We start from the raw sequence: 16,641 nt of genomic DNA on the forward strand, positions 1-16,641 counted from the left end.
GAATACTGTGTTCAGTTCTGGAGCCCTCACCTACAAAAAGATATTGACAAAATTGAACGGGTCCAAAGACGGGCTACAAGAATGGTGGAAGGTCTTAAGCATAAAACGTATCAGGAAAGACTTCATGAACTCAATCTGTAGAGTCTGGAGGACAGAAGGAAAAGGGGGGACATGATCGAAACATTTAAATATATTAAAGGGTTAAATAAGGTCCAGGAGGGAAGTGTTTTTAATAGGAAAGTGAACACAAGAACAAGGGGTCACAATCTGAAGTTAGTTGGGGGAAAGATCAAAAGCAACATGAGAAAATATTATTTGACCGAAAGAGTAGTAGATCCTTGGAACAAACTTCCAGCAGGTGTGGTTGGTAAATCCACAATAACTGAATTTAAACTTGCCTGGGGTAAACATAGATCCATCCTAAAATAAAATACAGGAAATAGTATAAGGGCAGACTAGATGGACCATGAGGTCTTTTTCTGCCGTCAGACTTCTATGTTTCTATGCATCCTTGACAGCAAATGTCGTAAAACAACTTTTTTTTTTACTCCTAGGCATTTTAAAAATTAATTCAAAGTATATTTAGAAATGTGATCAAGTTGGGTTTGGTCACTAAATAAACCCACCCAGACCAGTTTTATTGCATTCATTGAAATCAAGGAGGGAAAAAATAAAAATCAATAGGTCACCTTCCCAGAAAAATGAAATTCACCCTTCTTGGCTTGGTCTTAATTAGCTTCAAGCCACTGGATCTTATTGAGGTTCAAAGTGGACCCTATTCCTAATTATTGGAGGAGGAGAGCCCTGTGATCCCATGTAGAAAAATCAGGTCTGTTCTATCAAGAGAGATAAGATCCCCATTAAAAAAAACACCATACCTCTAGTTTTGTTTTTTTAATATATACCGTATATATATAAGGCTCTAGACATCAATGAGGTCTCCCCCTGGGCGTTAAAGGGTTAAAGCGAAAACCACGTGGGCGGACCTTCAAGCGGTGATGGTAGGCGGAGCCACTCGGCGCCCCGCCCACTTGAGGGCAGGGCTGAGCGCCTCCGCCTTCTTTTGCCCCCTTCCCTCCCTCCTTTGGTATTAAACATGCAAAACGTATGCGCATAAATTTGCATGTCTTAAAGAGCCCCGGCCGTGAAGCGAGCGGGGTCGATGCGTCCAAAATGGCGGAGCTGGCCGGGCGAGGCGGAGGCGGGCGGCTGGACAAGAGCATCACCTTGCCGCCGGACGAGATCTTCCGCAACCTGGAGAACGCCAAGCGCTTCGCCATCGATATCGGTAAGCCCGGCCACAGCGTCCTTTCCCTCCTCGGTTCCCTTCCGCCGCTGCCGCCTCCACCGCTCGCCCTTCTCCTTCTTTCCCTCACTGAGAGAGAAGCGAAGGCGAGGGGGGAGGTGGAAGAGAGAGATATCTGAGGCGCCGCGCAAGGCACGCCGGGACTTGGAGTCCCGCGCCTCATAGGGATAAACGCTGCTGAATGGGACGCCGGACGGCAACTCCCGAGGTGCTTTGTATCGGGCCGGCCGGCGCGGAGCCTCATGGGAGCGGTAGTTTCTGCGCTCGCCCTCGCCTTAAGGTTTATAGCCGGCCAGGACTACGAAGACCAGCGTCCTTCTGCCATTCAGGGCTGAGAGCGGAGGGGCAACAGGGAGAGGGTATAAACAAATCTTTTTGACGGGGAGAGTGAGAGAGCTTTCTTTTTTATGAGGGGGGGGAGGAGAAAGACCCCCAACCATGCACCCCCCCCCCCGTTTTGCAGGAAATATTGGGGGTGCTTCCTTTTTGCAGGGGTGGAGGGGGGAAAATGCCCTATTAGCTGCCTGGGGGGTGTTTACGATTTTTCCAAAATGAGGAAAAACATGTTTTCTTATTTGCAAAGGGTTTAAATCCCCTCCCCTTTGATGGAGAAAAAGGGGGTGTTTCCTCTTTCCTTTTTGTCCCCCCCTCAAAAAAACAAAAAAAATCCCCCAAAAGAAACAACCAGTTTTGTTCTTTGGGCCTAGTGAGATTTCCCACAAAACCCCTCATATTTTGTGTGTGTATGTGGATAGATATCCCAATCCACCCTTTTATACGTTTTGCATATTTAATATACAGTAAAGGAATATAGTAGTACTATAGTAGTAGCAGCAGCAGTAGTAGTATAGTATTAGTAGTAGTAATAGTAATTAATAATAATAGTAGTAATAATAGTAGTAATAATAATAATAACAACAACAACAATAAGTCTTGAGTCTCAGGAGAAGGGCGGCATAGAAATCGAATAAATAAATAAATAAATAAAATAATTGGGGTTTTAGATAAATTGGATGATTGCGGTTTTTAGATAGATTGTTTTAATTACTGGATTTCTTATATGTTTTTGTATTGTTCCTTGTAAGCTGCCCGGAGTCTGCAAAGAAATTTGGGTGGCATAGAAATCTTAAGTAATAAATAAATAAATATAATAAACATTGTTATATCTGTAACATATTTTTACTGAGTTGAAAATGAGGGAAGATTAGATCTATTTTGATATTGTTATATCTTTGTATGCCACCAATACCTACTTGATAAATAAATAAATGTTATTTATTTATTTTGTCAAGTACATATTGGTAGCATACAAAGATGTAACAATATCTAAATAAATCTATAGTAGTCTTCCTTCATTTTCAATTCAGCAAAAATATGTTATAGATATAACAATGTTTATTATACATGATACTAGTAAGGGAGAAACATAAGGACGGGAGGGGAGGCACGCTGGTTATTTAATAATAATAATAAAATTGTTTTATATTGTTTTGATATTGTTGTACGCCGCCCAGTCAGACAGGAGTTGGGCGGCTTATAAATGTAATATATTAAATTAATAAAATAAATAATAGCAATAGCATTTAGACTTATATACCACTTAATAGTGCTTTTACAGCCCTCTAAGCATTTTACGGAATCAGCCTCTTGCCCCCAACAATCTGGGTCCTCATTTGACCCACCTGGGAAGGATGGAAAGCTGAGTCCAACCTTGAACAATAACAACAGAGTTGGAAGGGGCCTTGGAGGTCTTCTAGTCCAACCCCTTGCTTAAGCAGGAAAACCTACACTTTTAGACAATTGTGGTATCTGTATTATATAGGTATTATATTATACAGATACCCCAATCAACAGCTTTTAAATTTATCCTGGATGTCAAATGAAATAAATAAATAAATATACATGCATATATACATACTATTCCTTTCTCCTACATCCTCCCTCAAAATCTGATAAGAATATTCTCTCCTTCCCTAAATAATAATTCCCCCTTCCCTGAAATTTGGAAGAAACGTGTCTCCAAGTACAAGCCATATGTATGTTATGAGTTTCCTGGAAGCCAGGAGGGAAATAACTTTTTAAAAAACATTTATTTTGTTTTTAATTTATGTTCTCAATTCAAGCCTGACCATAAATAGTAAATAAACATTTAACACGTAACACTTTGGTTTTAGAAACATGCCCTCCTGCACTTTTCAAAGTTTTGCATTGATGTGGAAATGCTTTGTCATAAAATTTATGTGGGAATGAAAGAAGTAGCCGTATAAACCTTTTTAAAAACAATAACAGTGTTCATTTATTGATTGATTGATTGGATTTATATGCCCGCCCCTCTCCGAGGACTCCTTTAGTAGTTTATTTTCATAATTCCCTTCCTAAATTTATCTCTAAACAAAAATAAATTGGAATCTCTTGCCTTTCGCCACGTTTTGGGAAGGTTGGGTAGCTGGGAGCACAAAGCCATAATGTCGTTCGTATAGATTTTGCTTAATGAGTTTGCAAACCGTGGTTTGATTGTTTGCGGAACGTACTCAATTGTGGTTTATTCAACAGGCCACGAAACAGCTCCACCTCTGTATAGGATGAACCCTGCCAAATTTTGTGGGGTTCGGGATCAGTGTCACAGGAATGCACAACATTTTTAGCATTTTAATTTAACATCTGCTAGTTTTTTGGTTTGGCATAACAGTTCACCTACCTGGATATAACCCAGTGTCAAGTAAATAACACAAGAAGTTGGCCGACAGAATAAAATGGAGCTCAGAGGTTTCTTTCCGTACTGGACTATTTTTTCAAGACGTGCCTTCTCTTTCCAAGCTGATTTATGTACAGTATTTTTTATTTGTGAGCTTAAGAGATCAAATTCTGATTTGATACGACGGCTTTAACTTTTGCGTAGACAAGCATGGGGGTTATAAATGTTCCAATATTCAGGAGAAGCTTCTGGTGAGCGAGGCTGACATTTTCATTGTTCTGGGTTTGGTTTTGTTTTTTTGCTGGCTGTCAACAAAGCATTTCTGCATTTCTGGTAGATAAATTGCAGGATGGGAAAAAGTCCCAGTGGACAGGTTCTGCTTTTGCTGTTGGCATTTTGTGATCTGCAAATATTCCCTCGAGTTTGGTGTGGCTGGCACCTGGTGATATGGAGACAGGGAAGTTAAGGGCACAACAGGATAAGATTGACATAATGGGCTTGTTTTGAAGTTTCACTTTTCTGCTCCTAAACCAGAAATATGACGGTTTAGTCTGGCTTACTCTGTTCCATTCATCCAGCCATTATTTAATTAGATTTATTTATTTAATTGATTAGATTTGTATCCCAAAGGATTCAGGTTTTAATTCCCTTGTTGGTCCTCAATTTACAACAGTTCATTTAATGACTATTTGAAGTTACAACATTACTGGGGGGAAAAGTTCCTTATGACTGTTTTTCATACTTATGACCATGGTCATCCTCATCAAAATCCAGATAGTTGGGCAAATGATTCATAATTTATGACAGCTGCTGTGTTCCCCGGGTCATATGATCCCCCTTGTGTGAGCTCCTGACAAGCAATGTCAACCGGGAAACCGGAATAATTTAATAACCGTGTCACTAACTTTAACAACCGCACTGATTCATTTAACAACGATGGCAAGAAAGTTAGTTAAGTGGGGCAAAACACAACCAATTGGTTGGATGACTATTTGAAGTGATGTAGGGTTTCCTGCCTAGGCAGGGGGTTGGATTAGAAGACCTCCAAGGTCCCTTCCAACTCCTCGTTGTTGCTATTATTAAATGTATCACCTAGCAATGGAAAGTTTGGGTTCAATTGCGGTCATAAGTCGAAAGTATGTTGAATGAATTTATCTCCTCCTGGTTTGGTCATGAAGGCATAGTTCATTGTGAGCACACATACCTGTTCAGTGTGCTTAAGCTGATTATCTTGATTAAAATTTCTCTTTCTGTTTGTGTGTGTGTGTTTGTTTATGTATATAGATATACACGGCCTTTGCCTACACCCACAATTTATGAGGTAGCTCATAAATGGCTGGTGTGCAATCTTTATTTGTGCCATATATTTGTCTCCGATTAACATTCCCAACCCTGTTTTCTGCCTCTGCAAAACATGAATTACGACCGTAGTTGGTTTTGTGGATCTTGGAGGTTTGTTTGTGGATCATAAAACCACAAGTTTCAATACTGACAGGGTGGAAAAGTCAGAGGAGAAGGGGGGGGGACCCCATCCTGTCAAGTGAATTTATTAAAAGCAAAGATAATCCCTCTCTCTTTTTCCTAGTTCTCTGCCCACATGCAGCTAGCCCTCAATTTACGACCACAGTTAAGCCCCAAAATTTCTGCTGCTCCATTTTCCAACCCTTTCTTGCCAAAGTTGTGAAGTGAATCACTTTCGTTGTCAAGTTAGATGGTTGTTAAGTGAATCTGGCCCTTCTCCATTGACTTTGCTTGTCAGAGAGGGGGGGGGTTCACATGACCCCACCCCCATCCAGGGACACTGCAACTGTTATAAATACGAGTTGGTTGCCAAGCCTCTGATTTTTGATAAGGTGGCCATGAGGGATGCCCCCATGGTCGTAAGTGTGAAAAACGGTCGTAAGTCACTTTTTTTCAATGCCGTCGTAACTTTGAATGGTCGCTAAACGAACAGGAGAAATCCACCCCAGTCAGCATTGCTGAGAATTCTGGGAATTGGAGCCCACCCTTATGAAAGAGGATTCCATAAACCCTGAAAAATCTCCAGAAAAATCTCCAGAAAAATCGTGAGGTTCCAAGGAAAGAATATTTTTCTACTTATGGACAAGAAAGCAAAATGAGGAGAAATGGAAAATTGAAGGCAATCAGTTATTTTTTTTTAAATTGGACTGTACCGATAGGCATAAATAGGGGCTGCTGAAGTGGTGCTGTGGCCTTCGGGATTGGGTGACATAGAAATCGAATAAATAATAATTAGGAGGCTATGAGTTCGATTCTAGGTAGGGACAGATATTTCTCTCTTTGGGCCCAATGGAAATATATCCACTGCACAAAACTTCTAATTGGCGACAGGGAAGGTCATTAAACACTCTGCTAGCTCCATTAAAGGTAATGACCTTTAAAGCCCTACATGGCATTGGGCCAGAATACATCCGGAACCGCCTTCTACCGCACGAATCCCAGCGGCCGATAAGGTCCCACAGAGTTGGCCTTCTCCGGGTCCCGTCGACCAAACAATGTCGTTTGGCGGGCCCCAGGGGAAGAGCCTTCTCTGTGGCGGCCCCGGCCCTCTGGAATCAACTCCCCCCAGAGATTAGAACGGTCCCCACCCTCCTTGTCTTTCACAAATTACTCAAGACCCACCTTTATCGCCAGACATGGGGGAGTTAAGATATTCCTTCCCCCTAGGCCATTACAAGTTATGCATGGTATGTTTGTGTGTATGTTTGGTTTTTATAATAAGGGTTTTTAGTTGTTTTATTAATTGGATCGTTACATGTTGTTTTTATCATTGTTGTTAGCCGCCCCGAGTCTGCGGAGAGGGGCGGCATACAAATCCAATTAATAATAATAATAATAATAATTATTATTATTATTATTATTATTATTATTATTATTATTATTATTATTATTATTATTATTATTCAGTTGTCCAGACTGCATGGGTTTGTTAAAATATGATGATGACAAAGATAGACCACTATTCACCATTTACCCCAGTTCTTGAGACCTCTTGAGGGACAAGATTGTGATGTTTGGATTGGCATTGCACAAGAAAGAGGTGTGTATGTGTGTCTTTGTGTGTGTGTGAGAGAGAGAGAGAGTCTGGGCTCTGAGCCTCTCGTCCTCTTGAGACATTTGGAACACATCCGTCCACTCCTATGGTTCAAATCATTTTGCAAGGAAGGGCTGTCAACCGTGCCCCAGATTTTGCTTTTTCTCAATCCTGGTTTGCTTTTGCCAACAGGTGGATCGCTGGCTAAGTTGGCTTACTACTCCACAGTGCAACATAAAGTGGCCAGGGTACAGTCCTTCGATCAGTCGTGCAAGGTAAGTAAGACACCTGCTTTCCCTTTTGTCTTTGAAACTCAAAGCCCTCAGCCTGAGACACTCGCCACAGGAGATGCCAGGGCTCAGGTGCCAAACAAAATTTTAGGATGGCACAGGTGCCCAAATATGAGTGGTGCGGTGGCCTAGAGGTGGAATTCCTACCTCACAATCAGGAGACTGTGAGTTCAATCCTAGGCAGAGCCAGATATTTCTCTCTCTCAGCACAAAGAGAATATATCTACTGAACAAAACTCCGCATTGGTGACAGGAAGGGCATCCAGCCAGTAAACGCTCAGCTCCATTCAGAGACCACCCCACAAGAGATTATGAGGTTGTTAAAAAATAATGATGATGACAGGTGCCCAAATACGATAACAAAAAACAGGCCTTCTGAGATTTAAGAATATCATCTCTATGAGTTTGCTACTTTTCAGCAATAGCAATAGCACTTAGACTTATATGCTGCTTCACAGTGCTTTACAGCCCTCTTTAAGCGGTTTACAAAGTCAGCATATCACCCCCAACGATCTGGGTCCTCATTTTACTTACCTCGGAAGGCTGAGTCAACCTTGAGCCTGGTGAGATTTGAACTGGTGAACAACAGCCAGCAGTCAGCAAAAGCAGCTTGCAGTATTGCACTCTAGCCACTGTGCCACCAAGGCAGTCTTGTTTAAATCCAATTGAATGTGGATCAACTGGCTGGGGAATTCTGGGAGTTGAAGTCCAGATATCGTAAAAGGTGTTGAGATTGAGATTAACCTTGCTTCTTCACTGGGCAAGGCGTTTGGTCGTGAGATCTGAACCTTTCTGTTTGTCGATCCCCCCCGAAGGATGTCGAACACGAATCTCCCTACGAAATCACCGTCCAGGAAGAGATCACGGCCCGTCTCCATTTCATTAAATTCGAGAACACCTATATCGAAGCCTGCTTGGATTTCATCAAAGACCACCTCGTCAACACCGAAACCAAAGTGATCAAAGCCACAGGGGGTGGTGCGTACAAATTCAAAGAACTTATTGAGAAGAAGCTGGGATTACAGTAAGTGCGAGTGCTGAGCCTGATAATCCCCCCCTCGTTGGCCTTGTTCTGGCAGACAAGTTTAAGGGTGGAGGGAAGATCAGAATAACAAGATTTGGAAGGGACCTTGGAGGTCTTCTAGTCCAACCCCCTTCAGAGCAAGGAGATAACATCTCTTTTATTTATTTATTTGTTAGATTTGTATGCCAACCCTCTCCGTAGACTCGGGGCGGCTAACAACAACAATAAAACAGCATATGACAAGTCTAATATTAAAATAACTAAGAAACCCTTACATACACACAAATATGCCATGCATAACTTGTATAGGCCTGGGGGGAAAGGAATATCTCAATTCCCCCATGCCTGACGACAGAGATGAGTTTTAAGGAGCTTACGAAAGGCAAGGAGGGTGGGGGCAATTCTGATCTCTGGGGGGAGCTGGTTCCAGAGGGTCGGGGCCGCCACAGAGAAGGCTCTTCCCCTAGGTTCCGCCAAACGACATTGTTTAGTCGACGGGACCCGGAGAAGGCCAACTCTGTGGGACCTAACCGGTCGCTGGGATTCATGCGGCAGAAGGTGGTCCCGGAGGTATTCTGATCTGATGCCATGAAGGGCTTTATAGGTGATGACCAACACTTTGAATTGTGACCGGAAACTGATCGGCAACCAATGCAGACTGCGGAGTGTTGGTGTAACATGGGCATACCTTGGGAAGCCCATGATTACTCTCGCAGCTGCATTCTGCACGATCTGAAGTTTCTGAACACTCTTCAAAGGTAGCCCCCTGTAGAGAGCATTACAGTATTTGAGCCTCGAGGTGATGAGGGCATGAGTGACTGTGAGCAGTGACTCCCGGTCCAGATAGGGCCGCAACTGGTGCACCAGGCGAACCTGGGCAAACGCCCCCCTCACCACAGCTGAAAGATGTTTCTCTAATGTGAGCTGTGGATCAAGGAGGATCTTTTCCTGGATCTGCTAATTAATTTTTTTAATCTCTTGCCCATTCATGCCTTCTTTTCACCCAAATCCAGGCCTCTAATTGTGGCCTGTAACCTATAAGTCATTATTAAAAAGGAAAGAAAACACATCTGCAGAAAACATTAAACATGTATAGAAATACTGTATATCACAATAAAAGCTAATGGCTATAATTCCACTTTTTAAAAACTGATCTAAGGGCATAATCGGGTTTGACTCAGACCTCTTCTACTCCAAACGTTAAGGTTGGTCAATATTAACCATGCATTGATTCTTGGACAAAAACTCAAGACATACAACTCTGCTTTTAATAAACCCAGCTTAGAATAGAATAGAATAATAGAGTGGAAACAGACCTCCTTCCATTCCAACGCCTTGCTTAGGCAGGATAGCCTATACCACTTCAGACAAATGATTATCCAATTCTTCTTAAAAACCACCAGTGTTTGAGCATTTACAACTTTTGGTGGCAAGTTGTCCCACTGGTTAATTGTTCTAACTGTTGGGAAATTTCTCCTTAGTTCTAAGTTGCTTCTCTCCTCGTTTAGTTTCCACCCATTGCTTCTTGTCCTGCCTTCTGGGGCTTTAGAGAATAGTTCAACTCCCTCTTCTTTGTGGCATCCCTTGAGATATTGGAGCACTGCTGTCATGACAGCCCCCCCCCCCCCCAGTCCTCCTTTTCACCCTTTTCCTCAGTTAGGCCGCTCAAAGCTTTCTGCAGGCAGCCCTTGCCTTACAACCGCAATTGGAATGTACTGTCCTAAATCCTGTTCACCCACCCAGATTTTAACCGCCCTCCACGTAGTAGTCCTGAAAAGCAGCCACTGTGGCTGTTAAATGAATCCAGAGTTTGCTGTGGGCAAAACCACTGTAAAATATAACCCCAGAGTCACAAGATTGTGAATGCTTGCGATGAAGCAGACTGCACAACAGTTGAACCTTCAATCTGAGGTTGTAACTACCTCCCCCACCCCCAGATATATCTGTCATAACTTCGAACTGTCACTAAGCGGCCAGTCATAACTCAAGGATAACTTATATAATCTTTATTTTTTAAAAAAATAACAGACAGGTCATTGTTATATAATTAGAGATCAGGATTAAGGGTTCTATCAAACAACATCAAATTGATGGGTGGGAAACTACTCCCAAAATCTTTGCATCCATCCAAACTGAGCTTTCAAATATCAGCCAGAATTTTGGCAGTGAACGATCACTGCTGGTCCCAGAGTCAGGTCCCACCTTCAAAGAGGCCCAGTTTCCTCTAGTTGCTTAAACTGACATGATTAACCAGCTTCCTCAACAGAACGCCTTCCAACTGGTGGTTACGGTGGATGGGTATGCTGGAGTTACTGGCCCAGGGAAGCATTAAGAGCTGAGGAAATTTGCTTCCCATTTGTTTTCAATTTATTTCACTGCTCAGTGGGTTGAAGGAGAGGTTTGTCGGGACCACAGCTCCCCAAATTGACTAAATATCAACCACTCCAAACTAGACTGCAAAAAATACGACTTCAGCAACAGAGTAATCAATGCCTGGAATGCATTACCTGACTCTGTGGTTTCTCCTCCCAACTCCAAAACTTTTAACCTTAGATTATCTACAATTGACTTCTCCCCCTTTCTAAGAGGGTTGTAAGGGGCATGCGTAAGCGCACCGTTGTGCCTACCGTCCCTGTCCTACTGTCCTGTTGTCTTTTATCATTACTTTTCTGATGTTATGCTTATACAAATTACCGTCCTATAATTGACTGACAAATATATAAATAAAATAGTAATAAAATTCACCAGCATAAGAGTTTGAGCCCTCCCAGTGCCCTCTGGTGGGCACCTGGATACAGAGAGCCTGTCTGATAAAGCAGAAAGCAGTTGGGTGGAAAGATTGCAAAAACTCACAGAAGCCCACTTGTGAAAACCGCCAAGCGAGATTGAAAATTTCGGTCAGTATTTATAAATGTTGCAGATGCCCCCCCCCCCCCCCAAAAAAAAAAATATATCAGTGCTCGAACAAAGCTAAAATAAATGACTGGGGAATTGGGAGTTGAAGTCCAACTATCTTAAAACTGCCAAACTTGCGAAAAACCCGTGTAGATAAAATATTCCCAACTAGGACGGAACTCTTTTTTCCAGTCCTGTTTTGGGGCCTCCCATCCTTTAAAGCATTGGTTACAACTAGGAAAAATTAAAATATATATATTTTTGTGGGGGGAGGAAAAACTCAACAGTGTTTCCTGAGCTAGTTCTGCAACTATTAACGTCCCTGTTGTTTTCCTCACCTGGTTTCCGGATAGATTAGATAAAGAAGACGTCATGACCTGTCTGATTAAGGGGTGCAATTTTGTCCTCAAGAACATCCCCCACGAGGCCTTCGTCTACATGAAGGATGCCGACCCCGAGTTCAGGTTTCAGATGAACCACCCTCACATTTTCCCTTATTTGCTGGTCAATATTGGCTCTGGAGTGTCGATCGTCAAGGTGAGGACCGTTGGTTTAACCAGCAAACAATATTTAACACTACACGTATTAACTGCCACCAGAATGTTTTTTGAAAAATACTGGAAGCAAAAAAAAAGTTTCCCCCGGACAAAATGGTGATTAGCAAGATTTTAAAATGTGCTGAAATAGACAGGATGATTATGGAACTAAAAGAAAAAGAGGAATCGGACTACTTTAGAATTTGGAATGGATTTTATAATTGGCGAGAAAATAAGGAACTAAAATAAGAAACAGAAAAAAAATCAAAATTTAATTGTCAAAAGTATCCATGTATATATGTATCTATAGGCTAAATTATTAATGGTATAAATAGTATTACAATATGATAAATATTATATGAAATGGTTAAGTATGAAAATAGTGTGAAATGTACTGTATACAGTAGTGTTTTAAATCTTTCCTAATTGTTTGTATTTTGTATTCTATTTGATGTGGGTTTTTTTATTTTTTATTTTTTTGTATTTTGTATTTCTGTTTATTAATGTCGGGAAATGTTTATTTAAAATTATTTTTTTTAAAAATTAAAGTAATCTGCATACATAACCCCTGACCATAGTGGTGCCCCAAACCTCCATTGCTAAGTGAAACATTTGTTAAGTGAGTTTTGGCCTATTTGACGGTTTTTCCTGCCACTGTTGTTAAGTGGATCATTGCAGTCTGTTAAGTTTAGTAGCCCGCTCGTTCATTCAATCGGGCCTCGACTTTGCTTGTCCAAAAGGGAATTGTGTGATTCTGGGACACTGCAGTCATCATAAATATGAGTCAGTTGCCCTGTGTCCAAATTTTTGGTCAGGATGCTGCAACAGAATAAGAATCAATTCACTTGCCCATTCAAGCCCAGGCTGCTACATCCTTATCGATGTAATAGCGTTGGGATTTAGGCAAGAATCTGTTCCTTGTCTTTGATAGGTGGAAACGGAAGATAAATTTGAATGGATTGGCGGAAGTTCCATCGGAGGTGGGACTTTCTGGGGCCTCGGAGCGTTGCTTACCCAAACCAAGGTAAGATTCTTTGCCTAGCAATTCAGCTCAATCAGGGTGTCCAGCAAAACTGAAAAACAGGAAATTATCAGGGAAATTGGTGGTTCGGGAAATATCAGGGAATTTGTGAAAAAAATGGAATAAATCAGGATAAAAAACAAACTGTATTGAAATGTTTAAAAGTCAGGGGAAAATCATGTAAAAAAAACCCCCAGATCGCACTGCTTGGCGAAGTCAAGCAAAAATGAGCATAATTGTGGCAACAACTTGCTTCCTCAGCTACCGATATTTCTCCACGGCTTAGCCGTTTGGTATAACATCATCTACAACCACGTCTTAACTAGATCACAAGTTACAGGGAAATGTCAGGGAAATAGGGAATTTCAAAATGCTTTTCCCCTGGACACACTGTCAATTTCAGGGTCTTGGCAACCTTCTTATAGTCTAGGCCCGAAGTCTACAAACTTGGCAAAAAGAATTTTCTAGCCAGTTGTGCTGAAGTTAAAGTCCACAAATCTTAAAAGTTGCCAATTTTGAAGGCCTCTGGCCTAGGCCATCTTCATGTAGAGCCACAATTCATTTTTTCAGATCCTCGGAGAGTTGATTGCCATGTTGGTGCCAGGTTGACTTTCCAGTGACCAGTGTGAGAGAGCGAGAGCGATAACACCAAATTTAAGACATTTGCTCCCCTTTCACACCTGAGACCTTGTATCACTAATGCATCACATGACAACAGGGAGGGGAAAATGGCTACTTGGGTAAAGTGACCAGATCATGACTTAGGCACAGCGGGACACCATCGGCGGGGATGGGGACGACGACACAGATAGGCAACTGACAAAATTCAAAACGCTCAAAAAAGCTTGCCCGTTCTTCTCCGTGAAAACATAGCTGGAGGAGAGTGGCGGCTTCGACGGGGTCCGCAGGGCCCCTGTCTTGTAGGCGTCATTGGAGGGCTGCAGGGAGACTGCAGCGGGAGTTGTAGGTCCTGCAGCGTCAGGACAGGTTTGGCCCGTTGGCAGCAGGAGGGCTGGATGGGCAAGGGGCATCATGGCGGCGGCGGTGGGGCCCTGTGGAGCCAGAGTGAGCAAGCGTGCTTCTGCAAACTGCCCGAAAAAAGCGGGACTTTTTTAAAATGCAGGACATGGGAAAATTTCCTAAAAAGTGGGACTGTCCTGCTAAAAGCGGGACATCTGGTCACTTTATACTTGGGCCCCATTTGGACATTATCACTTAAGGGGTCTACTCATTTTTGTTTCCAGGACTTTAGACCTCAATGGCTGTGTGTTGTGTTATTTTGAGGGGACGGCACATTTGCACTGTTGTACCAGCTGTATACTCACTACTTGACATTGTACCCAAGTGTTGTCACCTGAAAAGATAAACTTAAATATTTACAAAATATGAGGGGGGGTGTACTCACTTCTGTGTATGTAGAAGATACATAGGAGAAACGGAGAGAATGTGGCAGAAATTTGACAAAACCCAAATTAAAGGCTTAACTTTCCAATGGTTCTCGTCCTGTGTTTAGAAAGCTAGCTCTTCAGGAAAAAGCTTTGTGTTTTAACCTTCCCAGGCTGGATTTTTTTAGAGGCCAAGAAATTATTTTCCTCTCTCTCTCCAAGGGAGGGCAAGACCATTCAGAACTGATTTCATGAAGGACATGAAAAGGGCACAAGAAATAATCCGTCCTTCCAGGCCGGTTCATCTAACAGACCTTTGGAGTTTCCCTCCCATTTTTTTAGAAGTTTGATGAATTGCTGCAGCTTGCCTCGAAGGGCCAACACACCAACGTCGACATGCTGGTGAAAGACATCTACGGTGGGGCCTACCAGACCCTCGGCCTCAGCGGGAACCTGATAGCCAGCAGTTTTGGGAAATCCACCATGGTGGATAAAGGTAGGGATTTTCCTGACAAGTTGATTTAATTTAATTTAATTCATTTGACTTCTATGCTGCCCAATCCTGTAGGACTCAGGGCGGCTTACAACAGTATAAAATTACAAATAACAACAAGAATAAAAGAAGTCAAGAAAAAAAACTAATTTCTAAAATCCTAATTAAAACTTAAGACAATTCAACAGCATACGTACTTATCATTCGTACCAATTCAGACACATGGACAAGCTAGTGGTTGATTTCGGGGGGCCAAGCCCACTGGCATAGCCAGGTCTTCATGGCCTTACAGAATGCCAGCAGGGTGGGGGCTATACGGACCTCGGGGGGGGGGAGTTGATTCCATAAAGTTGGGGCAACAACAGAGAAGGCCCTCCCCTACGGCCCCACCAACCTGCATTGTTTAGCTGACGGGACTTGGAGGAGGCCGACTCTGGGAGCTCTAATTGGTCTCTGGGAGCTTTGTGGCAGGAGACTTACACAATAAAAACAATACAGTAATATAATAATAAAAAGAAGTCAAATATTAACAATAGATATAAAACTCCATTTATAAACCCTAACTAATATGATCCCTTATAAATCCCTAAATCCAATCTAAAAAACATACATACCATTCGGTCCACTCGAACTTGTGGGGTGTCTTGTTAAAATTTTTAAAAAAATAAATTTTGCCCCTTAAAATCAAGGGCCTTTTAAATTTTATTGCATTTTTCACTGTTCCAGGTCAGCAGCCACGGCCAAATCTCGCTGTCCCTCCTTTGATTCTTTCCCTGAATCTCATTCCGAACACAATTCGGAATTAATTAATTGACTCACATCTTTTGCATGGTGGTGGTGGGGTGTGTGTGTCCTTGATATTCCCACCCTTCCCTCTCGTGCCCTTCTCAGATTTTTCCAAAGAAGACATGGCCAAAAGTTTACTGCACATGATCAGCAACGATATCGGGCAGCTGGCTTGCCTGTATGCCAAACTCCACAACCTGGACAAAATCTACTTTGGCGGCTTCTTCATCCGAGGTCACCCGGTCACCATGCGTACCATCACCTACAGTATTAACTTCTTCTCCAAGGTAGCGGGAAATGAAATCGAAAATCTTGTAGCAGGTTGGCATGGTGGGATGAGGTTAAGACCAGGGCAGAGGGAAAATTTGAAGGTCTAAGCTGTGTGGGCACAGAAGTAGCCCTCTATAAAGATTGTTTAGACAAATAAAGTTATGTGTGGTCCTTAAGCTCTCTCGGAGCTTGGTGTGTGTGTGTGTTTGGTCTGAAGTAAGCTCCGTGCCTTTGGCTCTTTTACTCGGCCTTGTAAATGTAGAGCAACTGCTCCTCCTTCATCCCATCTGATAGTAGTAGTAATAATAGTGCAGGTTTAATAAATAGTCTGACAGTGTTGAGAGAATTATTTGTTTAGCAGAGTAATGGCATTTGGGGAAAAACTGTTCTTGTGTCTAGTTGCCTTGGTGCGCTGTGCTCTATAGTCTGCCAACACAACCTACAAACACAACATAAATATGTCTTTTGTATTATGGCAGGGTGAAGTCCAAGCTTTGTTCCTGCGGCACGAAGGCTACCTGGGAGCCATAGGTGCTTTCTTAAAAGGAGCAGAGCAGGACAGTAAGTACAGGTGCCCTTTCTCTTCAGGGCCCCCATCGCTACCTCAACCCCCCACCTCCCCAGTGTGGGCTTTTAGGCCCCAGTCTCTCATTCCGGGTTCCTCCCAAGCCAGGGAGAACTTCAAAGACTCTGCCAAGCCTTGGGCTGGTGCCAAAGGTTGGGAAGACGTTCACCCGATAAGAGCCTGGTTATCTGCCTGGGAGAATCCTCCCGCATTTCGGAGTCTCCTCCACCAGGCCTGAAATTGTTGCCTGCCTCTATTTGGGGTGTTGTATGTGCTTCTGCGTAACACACCCCTTGAGAAAAAGACGCCAGCACTGCAAC

General features: G+C 42.6%; 1 protein-coding gene across 4 annotated transcripts in view; it reads left to right on the top strand.

The window, feature by feature from the left end:
• Positions 1-1,097: 1,097 nt before the first annotated feature.
• Positions 1,098-16,641, top strand: part of PANK4 (pantothenate kinase 4 (inactive)) — a 30,084-nt gene continuing 14,540 nt past the window's right edge. The window contains exons 1-8 of one of the 4 annotated variants that reach the window (XR_011559705.1): positions 1,098-1,288; positions 7,249-7,331; positions 8,162-8,370; positions 11,619-11,802; positions 12,733-12,825; positions 14,553-14,703; positions 15,592-15,773; positions 16,236-16,317. Coding sequence is in view for 2 of the 4 variants with exons in the window: in XM_070759091.1 (XP_070615192.1) it covers positions 1,108-1,288; positions 7,249-7,331; positions 8,162-8,370; positions 11,619-11,802; positions 12,733-12,825; positions 14,550-14,703; positions 15,592-15,773; positions 16,236-16,317 (1,168 nt within the window). In the remaining 2 variants the exon portion in view is untranslated. Of the gene's footprint in view, positions 1,289-7,248; positions 7,332-8,161; positions 8,371-11,618; positions 11,803-12,732; positions 12,826-14,549; positions 14,704-15,591; positions 15,774-16,235; positions 16,318-16,641 lie in introns of all 4 variants that reach the window. The other 3 variants (XR_011559704.1, XM_070759092.1, XM_070759091.1) reach the window with 3 other exon arrangements.

The sequence above is a fragment of the Erythrolamprus reginae genome, chromosome 8, assembly GCF_031021105.1.
Source record: "Erythrolamprus reginae isolate rEryReg1 chromosome 8, rEryReg1.hap1, whole genome shotgun sequence".
NCBI classification, from domain to species: Eukaryota; Metazoa; Chordata; class Lepidosauria; order Squamata; family Dipsadidae; genus Erythrolamprus; species Erythrolamprus reginae.